Consider the following 16,228-nt stretch of genomic DNA (forward strand, 5'->3'; position numbering starts at 1 on the left):
AACGACATAGTATAGTAAGGCATTTTTAGCCCGAAAATAACGACCATGTATAGTAAGGCATTTTTAGCCCGAAAAAAACGACATAGTATAGTAAGGCATTTTTAACCCGAAAAAAACGACATAGTATAGTAAGGCGTTTTTAGCCCGAAAAAAATGACATCGTATTTTAAGGCATTTTTAGCCATGTGTAGTAAGGCGTTTTTGGCCAAAAAAAACAGCCATGTATAGTCAGGTGTTTTGTGAATTGTCCCTTGGTGTGAATGTGAGCACAAATAGTTGTGCGGAGAAGAGGATCAAAAAACGGATGGCCATATATGGTTTTGAGAACACACAAGAAAGCTGGAGCTGGAATCAAACCCTGAACCTCCACAGTGCAACCCCAATGCACTAACCATTCGATTACCAGTCAGGTGATGAACAAACACTTTACATTGTCTGTCGCTTTGAGTGTGAGCATGAATAGTGCGGAGAAGAAGATCAGAAAATGCACGGCCACGCACATTTTTGAGAATGCACAGGAAGGCTGGAGCCGGACTCGAACCCTGCACCTCTATAGCACAACACCAACGCACTCACCATTCGACCATCAGGCGGGTCATGAAACCAGGATCAGAAAATGGATAGCCATGCATGTTTTTGAGAAACCAGGAAGGAGATGGAATCGAACCCTACACCTCTGCAGTGCAATGTCGACGCACTTACCCTTCGACAACCAGGTCCGTCATGAGCACTTTGCATTGTCCCTGTATAAGACCGTTTTTTCAAATGTGAGCACATGGATAGTCAGGCTTTTTTTTTTTTGGAAAGTATTTTTTTAAGTATTGAAAGGCAACAAAATGGCAACAAAAAAATGACCATGTAGAGTTTGGCGTTTTTACAGCCAAAAACAACCATGTATATTTCGGCGTTTTTACAGCCAAAAACAACCATGTATCGTAACCATGTATAGTTTGGCGTTTTTACAGCCAAAAACAACCATGTATAGTTAGGCGTTTTTACAGCCCAAAACAACCATGTATAGTAAGGCGTTTTTCACAACAAAAAATGATCATATATGTTCAGGTGTTTTGAACCAAAAAAGACGACCATGTATAGTAAAGCGTTTTTTACAGCCCAAAAAAAACGACCATGTATTGTCAAGCGTTTTTAGTCGAAAAAAAAACGACCATGTATAGTATGCCGTTTTTGGCTGAAAAAAACGACCATGTATAGTATGCCGTTTTTGGCCGAAAAAAACGACCATGTATAGTATGCCGTTTTTGGCCGAAACAAACCACCATGTATATAGTAAGGCGTTTTTGGCCAAAAAAAAAACGACCATGTATAGTATGCCGTCTTTAGCTGAAAAAAACGACCATCTATACTAAGGCGTTTTTAGCCGAAAAAAACGACTATGTATAGTATGCTGTTTTTGGCCGAAAAAAACGACCATGTATAGTATGCCGTTTTTAGCTGAAAAAAACGACCATGTATAGTATGCCGTCTTTAGCTGAAAAAAACGACCATCTATACTAAGGCGTTTTTAGTCGTTTTTAGCCGAAAAAAAAACAACCATGTATACTAAGGCGTTTTTGGCTGAAAAAAACGACCATGTATTGTAAGGCATTTTTAGCCCAAAAAAACGACCATGTATAGTATGCCGTTTTTTATAGTAAGGGGTTTTTATCCCGAAAAAACGACATAGTATAGTAAGGCATTTTGAGCCCGAAAAAAAACGACATAGCATAGTAAGGCGTTTTGAGCCCGAAAAAAACGACCATGTATCGCAATGCGTTTTTAGCCGCAAAAAAACGAGCATGTATCGTAAGGCGTATTTTGCTGAAAAAAACGACCATGTATAATAAGGCGTTTTTAGCCGAAAAAAACGACCATGTATAGTATGCCGTTTTGGGCCGAAAAAAATGACCATGTATACTAAGGCGTTTTTAGCCGAAAAAAATGACCATGTATACTATGCCATTTTTGGCCAAAAAAAACGACGATGTATAGTATGCCATTTTTGACCGAAAAAAAAACGACCACGTATCGTATGCCGTTTTTGGCCGAAAAAAACGACCATGTATAGTAAGGCGTTTTTAGCCGAAAAAAACGACCATGTATAGTATGCCGTTTTGGGCCGAAAAAAATGACCATGTATACTAAGGCGTTTTTAGCCGAAAAAAATGACCATGTATACTATGCCATTTTTGGCCAAAAAAAACGACGATGTATAGTATGCCATTTTTGACCGAAAAAAAAACGACCACGTATCGTATGCCGTTTTTGGCCGAAAAAAACGACCATGTATAGTAAGGCGTTTTTGGCCAAAAAAAACGACCATGTATACTAAGGCGTTTTTGGCTGAAAAAAACGACCATGTATAATAAGGCGTTTTTGGCCGAAAAAAACCACCATGTATATAGTATGCCGTTTTTTGCCGAAAAAAACGACCATGTGTGCTATGCCGTTTTTGGCCGAAAAAAACGACCATGTATAGTAAGGCGTTTTTAGCCGAAAAAAACGACCATGTGTCGTATGCTGTTTTTAGTCGAAAAAAAACGACCATGTATAGTAAGCCGTTTTTGGGTGAAAAAAAACACCATGTATAGTTTGCCGTTTTTAGCCGAAAAAAATGATCATGTACAGTAAGGCGTTTTTGGCCGAAAAAAACGGCCACGTTTAGTAAGGCATTTTGGGCCGAAAAAACGACCATGTGTAGTCAGGCGTTTTTTTCAAAGATGACTGTGTGTAGAAGGCCTTTTTTTTCATGGTTCTCATTTGAAAGCTGGCGAAGGCTGGAGTGTGAAACAAATGAGAAACTCAACGCCATTTTCTTCACAGTCAGGGCACACAAAGACATTGGCGCTCACAATCACACCTCGGGACAAATGAGACAAATGTTCAATTAATAACAACAAACTGTGACTTAACATTGTCCATTAATATTGACAAATGTGCCAAAAGAAATCTTAAAAATTCCAGCCGTCAATACACTTTCATATCACCAACCCACATTTAATTACCCCCATTCTCCCCTTTCTTCTGGCTTTTCACCCTCCAGCCCCACCCCCCTACCCCATGACGCTTTGGTGAAGCAGCTTCAGTTGCTCATTCGGAGCAGGAGAAGAGGAAGAGGAGGGTGAGGAGGAAAAGCGGGTGGCTGTTTGTGGCCGTCCTCTTTCACCAGCGCTCAACTGCGGATCAGATGAGGATTGTGTTTGTTTGTCTGATGGATGCACGTGACTGAAAGAGGTGAGATCGATGTCGATAGGTGGGATCGGTATGAGTGTGGGTGCCCATGTAACATGCACACGTGAAAGCAAACTATTTCTAAAAGCAGCCTGATTGACAGTAAAAAAAGTGTTTATGCGTATTGTATATGCTCGTGGTGCTGCTTGTAAATAGAAGGAAGTTGACATGAACGATCGAGTCGAAGGCAACGGCTCTTATGAGCTCATCCGAACCTGCAGGACAAAGAGAGACGCCTCTCGTTACTGAATTATTCACAACGTGCGCACACACACACACATACACAGAAGAAAAATGAATGAGCGAGCATTTAATATTTTCTTCTGCATTCAACTTGGCGAGAGAAAACACTCGTGTCTACTTTTTTTTCATCCTATGAGTCAACCTTGGGTCGTTATGATCCATGCCTGTTTTGCCGTGCCATGCTTATAATGATTCAGAAGAAGAAGAAACGAGGGGTAAAATCTGCACGACGCATTGATGTCAAGGGAAGAAAAGACAAATTCCCATGTGGCTCTTGCTTTGAAGTTACAACAAAAGGTGCAAAAAATAAATAAATAAATCACTCCTGGGATTGTCTTGCATTCTTTTACATCAGCCCGTTTCCTTTTTAAAAAGGGACTTTACACAGAGGTCAGGCAAAATCATCGCATGCATGCTTGCAGCCCAAAATTGCTGAACAGGCCTTTCACACAAAACCCAGCTGAAAAAAAAATCTGTCGACACATCTGATTTGATCAATTCATTCACGACAATCGCTCTCTCAGGAAGTGCAATTCAAGGGGAGTCCTTCTGAAGTTTTAGCCTCAAATTGGTGAGAGTCAAGTCAGGTGACAAGAGTCAAGGATCCAGAAGAAGAAAAAAAAAACACACCATTGTTCTCTGTACAAATGGAGCATTTGCAAAATCCATTTTGCTGTTTTGAAATGTGACAGCAGGCGACATGGAGACATTACAGTACATTAGCGTGCTCATTTCAGACCGCCGCCTCGCTCGCTCGCTACTTATGCCACTTTTGGGCTTTCAAAGCCGACGCTCCTTTAAGTGCCCGCGTGGCAAATGTGAAATCCCCTGAGGAGAAAGCCAAATTGCACTTCCTGCCACCAAATTGGCCTTCGCTCGTTCGCCAACGCGTAAGGAAATGAAGGAGAAAAACGCACGCGTCTGCAGCACAACACATACATTCGGAGAGCGGCTCGCAAACGTTAACACCTAGAAAAAAAAAAGACAAAGAAAGACTGAGAACAATTACCATAGAACAGAAATAGTCATGTAGTAGGCCTATGTGTTCACAAAGAACGCAGAGGCTTCATTCCTAAAGCCACAGTTTGAAATTTACCATTGCGCTTAACTATCAAAAGTACCGAACTTGGCTGAAATTCATTAAAACAAAAGTTACATGTTCTAAAACAACATTTTATTGCAATTATCGCAAAAAAAGTGAGCATCTCTCTTTTAAAACCACTTTAGGTGCCAATGACAGATTTTAAAGGCGATAACAGTCTTCAATTGAATGACCTGGAGTCGAACCGTGCACTTCTGCACTGTGAGGCGGACGCGCTAACCAGTCATCCACCGTGCCGCCCATTACAACTAATCATCTTTGCCAAATAAAAACATTCAGCATTCAAAAAAATTTACTGTAGAACTGATCTTCCACTTGTGACTAAAGGCAAGCCAAAGAAAAAGATAAATACCTCCAGGTCATTTCCATGCGCGCTCAACTGAAGTCTCATCTCGCGAGGATATGTCGGTTTTCTCTCGATGGATGTCAGGAGCGGGTGTACCTAATCGAAGGAGCGAACCGCGCGCGTCGCTGCGTGCCGCCCGCTCGCTCACGCGTCTCGTCGTGTGACCGGTGCGCGCGCCTGCGACCAGTGTGCGCCTCGCGTCCTCTTGCTCTCCGTCGCCAAAGTTTGCCGCGAACCGGCCGAGCGTACCCGCGGGCGCGTTTTCCTGCGAGAAGTTTACTTGCGTTTGGAAGATGGAGAGCGCCAGTCCGCTCGAGACGTGGCCGCAGCGAGCCGGCAACGCTTCGGCGTGGAGCCGCAACGCCAACGCCAGCGCCGGCGCCGGCGACGAAGGCTGGGAGCAGGACGCCTTGTCGCCCATCATCCCCATCATCACCGCCGTCTACTCGCTCGTCTTCGTGGTGGGATTGCTGGGCAATTGCCTGGTCATGTATGTCATCATCAGGTAGGGAGACACGTGAGGATCGATGGAGATGACAGTTATTCAGACGAAATGGCATAACAGACAGAGCTTCCCTCTCGAGTGTTACAATGCCTTTTAATTTCATAAGGAATATATTGAAATAAACTCTCTAATGTGAACAGTAACATAAACTGCGCATCCTTAAAACTGCTGGGTGAAAAATAAGATAACCTCGTGTCATAAATTGGGATGCTTATGATTATAGAAATCACGTGACCTCACCTGATGTTTCTTCGCGTGGCCGTCCAGCGCATCACACCTCGCAGGTGTCCCTAATATTTTGCCCCGCTTTTGTGGCAGCATGATTACCACGACTGGGCGTACTTAATAAAGTGACCGGTTCCCTCTGCTGTGGAGTTGCATTTGGACAACATCATTAATTCAGCATTAAATGCACGACACGCTGCAATCGATTGCTCGAGTTGATATGTGCCCCCGACCGCCGACGAGTCCATTTGATGAATCCCATGAACCCCCCCAGCCCCCCCCCCCCCACTCCCTTGCACGCCGGAGAAGAGAAGTGGCCCCACCGAAGCAATAACAAACCTTCCATAAATCACAACCACCCAGCAGCCTGGTCAAGATGATATTAATTATAGCTCTGGGGGGGGTTGAGGGGGTACATATTGGCTTTTTATTTACGACACGTGGAGGCGGCGAATCCGCTTTGATGTCGAGTCAAAAAATGCTGCAGAAAGCAAGAGGCATCGAATCAAAAGTGATCAAGGTGTTTTTGTTCAAATCAAAAGTGATTCACTGACCAGAGCAGCGGCTTTATAAGAGGACAATTTCAGTCAAACGGCAAGGCGATGGCAAGCGCTGCGGTCGCTTTCCAATCGATGCTTTTTTATTAAACATTGATTACACGCGGCGCCGTATTAGAAATGTGTCACATAGACCCTGATCGCTGACGTCCCGCTCCTAGCGTGTCTTTAGTTTACTATATTGAACTGAACCAATTAAGCTGGACTATTAAACGCTATTAACTGTACACCCACTGGTTTCGGTCAACACTTAAACATTGCTCAGAGGCGTACGAGTGGAAAAGAGACATGAACAGCTGTAAATCTGTTCACCTGGATCGTGTCAGTGGTCTGGTCGATCGATGCTAAGCACACAAGGCCAATAAGCGGACTCGTGGAAAGACAACCGACTGAGATGATTCAGGTGAATCGGAAGGCTAACTCAAGTTAGCTTGCGCACTCACCAGAAACACAGCAGAATCAGATGATTTGGGTGACCGTTTCCAAATTGGCAGACTCCAGCGATTTAGTCCACTGACTCGAGTCAGGCAACTGACTAAAAACATTGGAGACTGCACTTTTTTTTGTTTTGGAAATTCACTGACTCAAGTTAGCGGATTTGGATCTCTGGAACGAGTTAGCACTCAATGACATCACAGTGGACTCGGATGATTCCGTTGAACCTGGTGACTGGCTCAAGTTAGAGGACAAACCAAAAACACTGCGGACTTCACGTGATTTGGTGAACTGACTCAATGCAAGGCCAAAGAAATTGTGAACTCAAATCATTTGAGTGACTTTGAATTTGTGGAGTCATCGACTGACTCCACATGATTCGGTGATCTGACTTCAGTCAGCCGAGTAACAGTGATTCAAGTCAATCAGATCACAAATGACCCTTATAAACCGCATTTAACATTTAAAATAAGCCAAAGAGAAAATACTACCCAAGTGTACCAAAAGTTCTGCTTGTGTAAATAACAGCAAAGCGGGTAAGACGAGATAAATACGATTGGGTGAATTGTTTTATTGATGACTCGGCTGCTTTTTCGGTCACACTAATTAAACACGTGCTGCCTGGAGCCCGCAAGCGATTGAGATCAATGATTTAACGACTGCGTTATGCTATTAAGGTGAATTATATACAAAGCAGTTTGGCCTCAGGTAGTCATGAAAAAGTAAAGGTAATTTTCAAGACGGTTTTGTTGCTGCATACACCGCTAAAGCGTGCACCTCATTAGTTTAAAAAAAAAAAAAAAACAGTAGCCGTGGTGAAATGAGGAAAAAGTAATTACTTAGTGCGATTACGCTTCCCTCAATGAATGAAGTGGAGGAACTGGTCTCACCGGCGTACGATGCATAACAATGAACCGCAATGAACCGCCAATCCGGAAAAATTGCAGGAAGCGAGCTGATGTTCAATACATGCGGCAGTGATGTTATCAGCTCTGCGCAACTCTCCATGTCGTCATAGATACACCAAGATGAAAACAGCCACCAACATCTACATCTTCAACCTGGCCCTAGCCGACGCCCTGGTCACCACCACCATGCCCTTCCAGAGCACCGACTACCTACTCAACACATGGCCCTTCGGTCAGGTGGTGTGCAAGGTCTTCATAGCCATCGACTATTACAACATGTTCACCAGCATCTTCACGCTCACCATGATGAGCGTGGACCGCTACGTGGCGGTGTGCCACCCGGTCAAGGCGCTGGACTTCCGTACCCCCGTCAAGGCCAAGGTGATCAACGTGTGCATCTGGATCCTGTCCTCGGCCGCCGGCATTCCCGCCTTCGTCCTGGGCGACACGCAGACAAACCTCGGTGAGCTGTGACACATTTCCACGTTCGGGCTAATGCTAATGCTAAAGCACAAGTGGATGGATGAATGGGTGCATAAAGGAAGGTGGACTGAGAGCGTGGTCGTCGACTTCATCCCTTTCAGGGACAGCGGTTACTACTGCAGGACTGACTGTTAGGTTCATATTCCAGGGTGATGTTGTATTCTGCCCTATTTCAGTTGATGGACGATTCATTGCTTCGCGTTTCTGGTCCGTTTCTGCCATTGTCCCTTTTAGGCATCACGGAGTGCGCCTTACAGTTCCCCGAGCCGTACGTCTACTGGGACACTCTCATGAAGATGTGCGTGTTCGTGTTTGCCTTTGTGGTTCCGGTTCTGATCATCACCGTGTGCTACTCCCTGATGCTCCTGCGGCTCAAGACGGTCCGCATGCTCTCTGGCTCGCGGGTGAAGGATCGAAACCTGCGTCGCATCACCCGGTTGGTGGTGGTGGTGGTGGCCGTCTTCGTGGTGTGCTGGACCCCCATCCACATCTTCATCCTGATCAAGGCGTTGGTCAGCGTGCCCGAGACCACTGCCATCATGGCCGCCTATTTCTTTTGCGTGGCTCTGGGCTACACCAACAGTAGCCTTAACCCCATCCTCTACGCCTTCCTGGACGAGAACTTCAAGCGCTGCTTCAAGGACTTCTGCACCTCAGCCAGGCTCAGGCGGGAGAAGGCATCCAGGAGCAGGAAGGCAGCGCCGGAGGCGGTGCGGGAGGCTGCCGTACCCCTGAGGAACCCGGATGAAAATAGTAAGCCCGCATGACTAGCGGTGGAACTGTCTTCCATTTCTCACGCTGAAAAAGAAGACTCCCGAGACTTGGGTCTGACCCACATCACCACTGCACTGTAGACCTGGTGGACATTGCTTGGAGGAGTGCGTGACTCCGATGATTTGGTCTATTGAATCGAGTTGTCGGGCTCACCTGAAACACAAGAAACACTCTGGACTCAGATGGTTCGTTTCACTGATCTGAGTCATCGTTAAGAGTTCCTACTAACTTAAGTCAGTGGTTCAAATAATCGGAACTCGCGGTGTTTCCCCTGAGTCTGCTACATGGAGCCGAATCATCAGACTCACTGGAAAGACTGCAGATTCAGATGATCTGATCATCTGATTCAGGTTAGCAATGACTCATCTGATTTGGTAAACTGGTTCGAACCAGGAGACTCATCGGATAAAAAGGAACTCACGGGTTTTAGTTGCTGAGTCAAGAACTCTTGGCCGCCAACTTCTTCTTCGTGGCTCTGGGCTACACCAACAGGAGCCTCAGTCCAGTCCTCTATGCCTTCCCGGAGAGGAACTTTTAAGCGCTTCTTCAGGGAGTTCAGCGTCCAGGCTGAGGCAGGAGAAAGCATCTGGGAACAGGAAAGCGCAACTGGAGGGTGTCATGCGCCTGCAGATGTCAAGGGCTACTAGACTAAAATCAACATTACGGCTTCAATTAAAAATACCTTTACTCTCTCCAAAATATATATGTATAGTGTAATATAAAAAAAGAGCCTTTTGTTCTTGGAGATGCTCAGATATGACAAGCCCTGCATATTATCAATCAGTACGTATTGTGTCATAGTAAAATGATTGTATTTTGTTTAGACATATAGTGACTGTCTGTGAAGCATGTCAACCTTAGTCCATCGGTGACCTAAATGCATGGTAGACACGGCCGTTGTAAATGATATACTGTACAATGTACCGCAAATGAATGGCATTAGATAAGTGCATGTCCCTGTTTCGCAGTTATTTTTAGGCTTTCTGGCAACTAAAATAACTTCAGAGACACAACTCCAAGAATTATTTTGGGATATTTCTGTCATTTTAAAACGATTGTTCTTATGTCTGTTCACCTGCAACTGTAAATCGGCTTTGTCTGTATGACACATTAAATGTATTTTAAAGATATATGGATAGGTATTGAATTAAAATAGTTTTTTTTTTCATATTCATATAAAAAAATAGTTGAGTCTCTGGAATGCCGACCTTCAAGTGTAAAAGCCTGCATGTTTCTAAAAATTAGCCTGTCAGCAAGTACATCAGCATGTCCGGCCCACTGCGACTTCACAATGCGCCTAACTACACAATCCCGGCTCCATAGTGAGTATCTTCACCAACGGCACGAAAGATTAGATAGACTCGCTGAATTTCTCCATTTTAAGAAGATCCAAAGTTGAAGAACCACTCGTGAATGGTACGCGTCAGGTTGGAGTGTAGGTCAATAGCTCCCTCCACAGGCCGAACGCGTCTATTACAAGTGCCTTCCTATAAACACGCACACGCACACACAATCCTTTGTCCGAGCCGTTGTGCCTCAAGAGGGCCTCTCCCAGCTCTCTTGGGTCAGCAGGCGGCGTACACTCTGAACTGGTTGCAAGGCGATCGCGGGGCTCGCGTGAACAACCAACCATTCACATTCAAAATTGCACCTAAGAACTATTAAGAGCGTTCAATCAAGCATGTTTTTGAAACGTGGGAGGAAACTGGAGTATCCGGGGAAAACCCACGCAAGCACGGAGAGAAATCTTCCATGGGCGTGGTTTGCTGACACACCAATGACGTAATCTCAGATACTTCCGGGTGTTTCTAAAGTGGTGGGGAAGACGCACAAAAAAACTTAAGCGTACAGCTAAAGTTTTTGTTTTTCCCAATCAAAATGAATCGCATTTTTGGCAAGGGGAAGCCCAAGGCTCCGCCGCCGAACCTTACGGACTGCATCGGAACCGTAAGTACAATTTTTATTCGCCCCCACCCCGACACACAAGTAAGTAAACAAAGACCAGTCCGTCGTGGTTAAATGTTCGGACTAACTTTTGTTCGTTAGTCCAAACTAAAGTTTGTGCGACTTGGAAACGAGAACGTGTTTTCTTGCCTGGAAATGAATGATTCATCGTACTTGCAGGACTGACGTGGACGAAACCCGATTCGGCGTCGTTGTCATGGGCTGAAAATCCCACACAGAAACCGTGAATCGGCGTCTTTGTCCCGTTCGAAATATTTGGACAGGGATAAATAAAGTGCCACAATAGAAACTATTTAGCTTTGAGTGAGACTGGCATGAAACCGGTTCTCCGGGTTTGGAGGTGGCTTGAGAGGAAGAGGTTATTTTTAGCTTGGATGCGTTACATATTTTCAGAAATAAAATTCTGTCATATTTCGTGGCCAAAAGTATCACAATTACTCAGACATGCTAAAGAAACGGGAATAAGAATTCAAGGGAGGATTAATAGCCATCAAAAAGTAATGTTACACCAGATTGTGACATCACGATGTTTCTAATTGACATGATCCAACCCCCATCAAATTTGCTCCATCAGATTACCCTCGAAAAAAAGTCTGATCTCTCTCTGCGTTTTATTTTCTGTTAAACTTTTGAATGATTGGAAAATGGAAAATACACCTTGTCCAAAAGGTGGATGCCCGTTCAGAGTCTGTGGATAAGAAAATTGCCAGACTGGACGCTGAGCTGGTCAAGTACAAGGAGCAGCTGAAGAAGATGCGAGACGGACCATCAAAGGTGACAAGGCAAACACGATCCGGTGTGCGTTTTGTTGACTTAACATGCTTCTCTGTGCAACCTCCATTAGAACATGGTCAAACAGAAGGCCATGAGGATCCTGAAGCAGAAGAGGATGTAAGTGCCCTTGTCGCGTTCAATATGAATTTATTTGACCTTTATTCAACTTCAGTTTGTCGTTGCAGGTACGAAGGCCAGCGAGACAACCTCATGCAGCAGTCGTTTAACATGGAGCAAACCAACTACACCATTCAATCCCTCAAAGACACTAAAACCACGGTAAGAGCGGACGCTCGTTGGCGATACCGGCTGGAAAGTACTCATAACGCTTGACTTGGTCCACGTTTTGTTATGTTACAGCTTTGTTCCTCAAAACTATCAAGTAAAATGTCTTACTCTTTTTTTTTTCTTACATAGATGCTCCAATTGTTTTCTATATGTGCTTGCCGTATTGTTGTTTAGGGCTCTGGGGTTTAATTCTACTCTCAGCCACTAGATGGCGAGCTACAAAATGTGTGTGTGTGTGTGTGTGTGTGGGGGGGGGGGTGGTGAAGCCCTTTGAATGTGTGCGTGTGGCTTACTAACCTGTGGTTCTCCTTAAGGTGGACGCCATGAAGGTCGGCCTGAAAGACATGAAGAAAGCGTACAAGCACGTCAAAATCGATCAAATCGAGGTATTTTGAGACAACTCTCCCACCCCCTTCTAATAATCACAACAAGCACAAATTGAGCTCAATTTTTTTTTTTTACCCCGATTGAAGAACATTCAAGATCAGCTGGAGGACATGATGGAGGACGCCAACGAAATCCAGGAGGTGCTGGGCCGCAGCTACGGCACGCCTGAGATCGACGAGGACGACCTGGAGGCGGGTGAGTCACAAGAAATGCCACCGACTATTTTCATCATCACTTTTATTCAGAGAGTTTCTCTTCGGATTTGTGTATTATTCACTTGAGTTTTTTTTTTTTTTAATTACCTCTTTTGTTTGGCATATTTTTATTTGTTTTAATTGTGCTACTTGAACAAATGATTTCACTTGCGGTTATATTGCAATCTAAAGTTTGTAGTCTCATTTTTAACAAATGACATTTTTTTGTTAGATATTCAATTATTTTGATTTTAAGTATTTTTGTCCGTGCTGTGATTTAAAAACAACGTTAGCAGTATGTCATGCGATAAGACATTTTAAAATAGATTCTTCACAACTAAAAAGTAAGTCACGCTGTCGCGAGTCCGTTCCACGGTGTGAGTCGACCATGAACTGCGTTTGTGTGTTTGGCAGAGCTGAGCGCCCTCGGAGACGAGTTCCTGATGGACGAAGACAACTCCTACTTGGACGAGGCGTCTTCAGCGCCGTCCATTCCCGAAGGCCTGCCCGGCGCCAAGTCTACCAGGGTAGCCCGCCGCCACGAAGATTCAAACCGCTGCCATTTTTTTTAACGCTTCTCCATTTCATGCTTCTTCTCTTCTTTTGATTGCAGGATGGCATCTTGGTGGATGAGTTTGGCCTTCCTCAAATTCCCGCCACATAAAGGCAGACAAATTGTTTTACTTGTATCATACGCCTCCCCTCTATTTATCCGAGTGACACTCCCTGCCTCAGACTAACCAAAAAAGATCCAATAGCTTTAACCATTTTTCTTCTTGATGATTGCGATGTTCATGACATTTGGAACTCGAATCGTGCAGAACACAATAAAGTGTATTTTTCAAACAATGCCACGCGTAGACACATCATCACGTTTAATCTGTGTCGCCCCCCCCCCCCGCATAGTTTTACCTATACAGCAAAACTAGAAATAGTTTTGGGTTTTTTTCCACCACATCATCACCAGCTGAGTCTGTAGCTATGGGGAAAGATTTTCTGATGGAGGTAATTGCTGACGCTGGCCTTGCTGCGCAGTTGCTCAAATTCATAGAAGGGGATCTGGAACGTAGGAGGACGGACGGCGTCAAGAAATGGAGCGTCAAATTGCCTTCTTCAGAGGTGTGGGGAAGAGTGAGCGTACCTGAACCACTTGGTATCCCAGCAGCCTGAGGTGACGCTGTTTGATGCTCTCGCTGCCGAGGAGCCGCCGGCTGTTGGTGCTGAACCTCCGCTGGCCGTCGATGCATAGCGCGATCCTGTCGGCGTGCGTGTGTCGATTTGACACGATTGCGAATGACAAGAAACACACTGTTAGGTACACAAGCCACTGGGACAGTAGCCAGTCAAACCATTTTCAGCGCAATTTCTCCAAGTGGCCTGGGTTGTTTGATCGCTGAAAAGCATGCAGGGTCAGACCTTTATTTGGACTTAAAAAAAAGTCAATTTAATTCCTACACAAATGTATTTATATTTAATGTACAATTCAATTTGAACTTTTTTTTTTTCCAAATGGGACATTTGGGATCATTACACTGACATTCAATAAAAAAAAAAAAAAGTAAAATTACGATGCTTAAATATTAAAATTAAAACTTTTTCCCACTCCCTACTCATTCACGTTAAATAAAGAAATATTTTACTAACATTTTAAATTCTCAATTACATTTTAAACAATTTTATCATTCTTGCATATTTCACTCCATTATTGTATTTCTTTAAATTAAAAATATTGATTGAATTTTAAATTCAGAACATTTCACTCACTTCCCTAAATTGGCATTAATGTTGCAGTGAGTTTCAATGTCTGTTTTTTTTTTTTAATCCATTTTTCCAAATGGAAAAATGATGAGGAAAAAGGTCGAATAGATGTGAATAGGGCATTGATGTACCTTTTGAAGACGTCCTGATGGCTCGCAGGCAGCACGTATCCTTCCTCATCCAGCTTGATCTCAACATCTGCACGCACAATCGCGTATCAAAGCTACGTCGCGCTTTTTGGAGGCTCGGTGCCTTACCCAGCGTGTAGCAGTAAGGAGTCAAGACTTTAGAGGCAAAGTAGGAGCGAGCGCCCAGCAGCTCCACCAGGCCCGACTTGACCGAGTTGTACAGTTGCGGCTCCACCGCCGTCTCCAGGGAGCGTCCCGGCATCAGGAAGGACTTGACGCGGTACTTGGGGAGCAGCCGGGGACCCTGAGGATCGGGCACATACACAGTATATCAATGGCGGCCCAATGTTTGGGCACCAGCAGCCCCCTTTTGCGCTGCTTGTAAAATATAGCATTTATTCACCATTTTCCAGGGGGCTTTTTTGGTTTTTTTTCTGTTCACATCTTGTGTAAAATTCTACGGCAGCAAAGTGGTTAATGGCACAAATAGGAGACATCCATTATTTCGTCACAGTCTTTCAACAATATCATCCAAAGTAAAATCTCCGATTAGAAGAAATGAAAACTCACACGCATTTCTAGAGCCCTACCTCATAGAAGGGACACTCCAATTTGACAGTCATGTAGAGTTGAGTCAGCTGCGCCAGGACAAAACGGTCCATCCCGTTCCCTTCCTCTGAAACACGACAAACGTCATTAGACGATGGGAGAATTTTAGTTTACCTTTACCCCGCCCGTTGGGGTCAACTTTAATTCAAACCTAGAAGTGAGTTAGGGGGAAAAAAATTAACTACTGTTGCTCATATTCTCACCGCCAATTTTTTGTCTTGAGTTTCATGCGCAAAATCCATTAGCGTGGCGCTAACCCGGGATGCAAAAACAGTGGTGACGAAAGGGCGAAACACCAATATTCTCAGACATAAATTCTTATTGTCTGCAAAAACAACTACGAGCAGTTCAGCTTAGTGGTGACGGTCTTCTTCTGTGTTGCATCATCAAAATCAAATCTATGTGCATCATGTCTGTATGTGTTTCACGGGTCTGCACCGATGGATTCGCTCATTCCCAGGTTTGCGAAAATATTTCAAAAATGTTCCTCTTGCGAGAAAGTGTAGAAATGTATGGCAAATGCTGCAGCCGTTTGCGATGGGAGTCACCTTGCAGCTGCTGGAGGAAGAAGTTGCTGAACACCTTGGAGACAAAGTTGACGGGGAACCTCTCCACCAGGATGCACGAGTGCAGCAGGCCCAGCAGCGTGCGAGGCTGGAACTGCGAGAAGCGTGTGCGCAAGACACCCTCCACCTTCCGGAAGAGCTCGCCGGCGTTGGGCGGCAGGTAGGCCAGCTTTCCGAATGGCGCCATTTGCCGCGCCACCTGCCCCGTGCCGTAGCTGTCCGCTCGGTACACGAAGCTCTCGGCCACGGCGTCCAGCACGGCCGGCGACAGGATGTTTCTGCGCCCCAAGAACTGCACTGCCTTCGTGAGCGTCTCCGGGTGGCACGTGAAGGCCGTGGCGGACACTCGGCGCTCCAGCGCTTCCACGAGGTAGCGGTCGCTGTGGCCGAAGTGCATGAGAGCGGCGAGGACGGCGGCCAGTTGCTCGTCCGAGAAGCGGGGCACGTGGCACGCGGCCCGTTTGCACAGCTGGATTACAAGCGGCGTGGCCTGGCTTTGGTCCAGGTCCACCAGAGTCCCCAGCAGCTCGCTGACGGCCGCCTCGTCCATGGAGGGGGTCACCGTCACGGCGTGGGAATGCATGGCATTCAGGAGGTCGCGGTATTTCCCGTCGACGGCTGCACCGTCTCGCAGGAGTTGGTAAACGGCCATGAGCTCATCTAAGCTCCAACACGAGGGTCCCGCTTTTTGGATTTGCGCCATTACTTCGGCCAGCATGCCGCCCCCGGGGCCCTCCACGGCCAACGTGGCCA

At 45.4% G+C, this 16,228-nt stretch overlaps 3 protein-coding genes and 1 long non-coding RNA gene across 5 annotated transcripts; 2 read left to right on the forward strand and 2 right to left on the reverse strand.

Annotated features, from left to right (window-relative positions):
* The first annotated feature begins 4,870 nt into the window (after positions 1-4,870).
* Positions 4,871-8,900, forward strand: LOC109506910 (delta-type opioid receptor-like). Its single transcript, XM_019855942.1, is given in 3 exon segments — positions 4,871-5,424; positions 7,660-8,012; positions 8,267-8,900. Coding segments are annotated over 3 exon segments (1,185 nt in total). The 5' UTR covers positions 4,871-5,212; the 3' UTR covers positions 8,887-8,900.
* On the reverse strand, positions 8,666-10,688 carry LOC109506911 (uncharacterized). Of its 2 annotated transcripts, none has more exons than XR_002166374.1 (3): positions 9,228-10,688; positions 8,865-8,959; positions 8,666-8,763 (listed from the first exon to the last, which is right to left on the reverse strand). It is a non-coding gene; the product is annotated as an uncharacterized LOC109506911 (long non-coding RNA). The 2 variants fall into 2 exon arrangements; XR_002166373.1 differs by having other exon boundaries at positions 8,671-8,763; positions 8,869-8,959.
* Positions 10,685-13,263, forward strand: chmp5b (charged multivesicular body protein 5b). The gene is made up of 8 exons (XM_019855941.1): positions 10,685-10,753; positions 11,441-11,545; positions 11,616-11,662; positions 11,731-11,824; positions 12,148-12,219; positions 12,307-12,415; positions 12,829-12,941; positions 13,028-13,263. Exons 1-8 carry the CDS (start codon positions 10,685-10,687, stop codon positions 13,076-13,078), a joined length of 660 nt encoding a protein of 219 aa, XP_019711500.1. The 3' UTR covers positions 13,079-13,263.
* fastkd3 (FAST kinase domains 3) lies at positions 13,250-16,221 on the reverse strand. Its single transcript, XM_019855940.1, has 6 exons — positions 15,458-16,221; positions 14,891-14,976; positions 14,430-14,604; positions 14,304-14,370; positions 13,556-13,670; positions 13,250-13,473 (listed from the first exon to the last, which is right to left on the reverse strand). The coding sequence occupies exons 1-6, from the start codon at positions 16,191-16,193 to the stop codon at positions 13,375-13,377; spliced, it is 1,278 nt and encodes a 425-aa protein (XP_019711499.1). The 5' UTR covers positions 16,194-16,221; the 3' UTR covers positions 13,250-13,374.
* Positions 16,222-16,228: the final 7 nt, after the last annotated feature.

Source organism: Hippocampus comes, unplaced genomic scaffold (genome assembly GCF_001891065.2).
Source record: "Hippocampus comes isolate QL1 unplaced genomic scaffold, H_comes_QL1_v1.1 scaffold451, whole genome shotgun sequence".
Classification (NCBI taxonomy): Eukaryota; Metazoa; Chordata; class Actinopteri; order Syngnathiformes; family Syngnathidae; genus Hippocampus; species Hippocampus comes.

What these genes read in the sequence shown, in the direction of transcription:
- fastkd3 (XM_019855940.1), bottom strand. Translation starts at nt 16,193, where the DNA reads ATGCTGGCCGAAGTAATGGCGCAAATCCAAAAAGCGGGACCCTCGTGT. An exon ending in CATCAGGACGTCTTCAAAAG is followed by an intron (nt 13,671 to 14,303) that starts GTACATCAATGC and finishes GCACGCCGACAG; the next exon opens with GATCGCGCTATGCATCGACG. An exon ending in TGGGATACCAAGTGGTTCAG is followed by an intron (nt 13,474 to 13,555) that starts GTACGCTCACTC and finishes CCTACGTTCCAG; the next exon opens with ATCCCCTTCTATGAATTTGA.
- chmp5b (XM_019855941.1), top strand. Translation starts at nt 10,685, where the DNA reads ATGAATCGCATTTTTGGCAAGGGGAAGCCCAAGGCTCCGCCGCCGAAC. An exon ending in TCAAAATCGATCAAATCGAG is followed by an intron (nt 12,220 to 12,306) that starts GTATTTTGAGAC and finishes CCCCGATTGAAG; the next exon opens with AACATTCAAGATCAGCTGGA. An exon ending in CCGGCGCCAAGTCTACCAGG is followed by an intron (nt 12,942 to 13,027) that starts GTAGCCCGCCGC and finishes TTTTGATTGCAG; the next exon opens with GATGGCATCTTGGTGGATGA.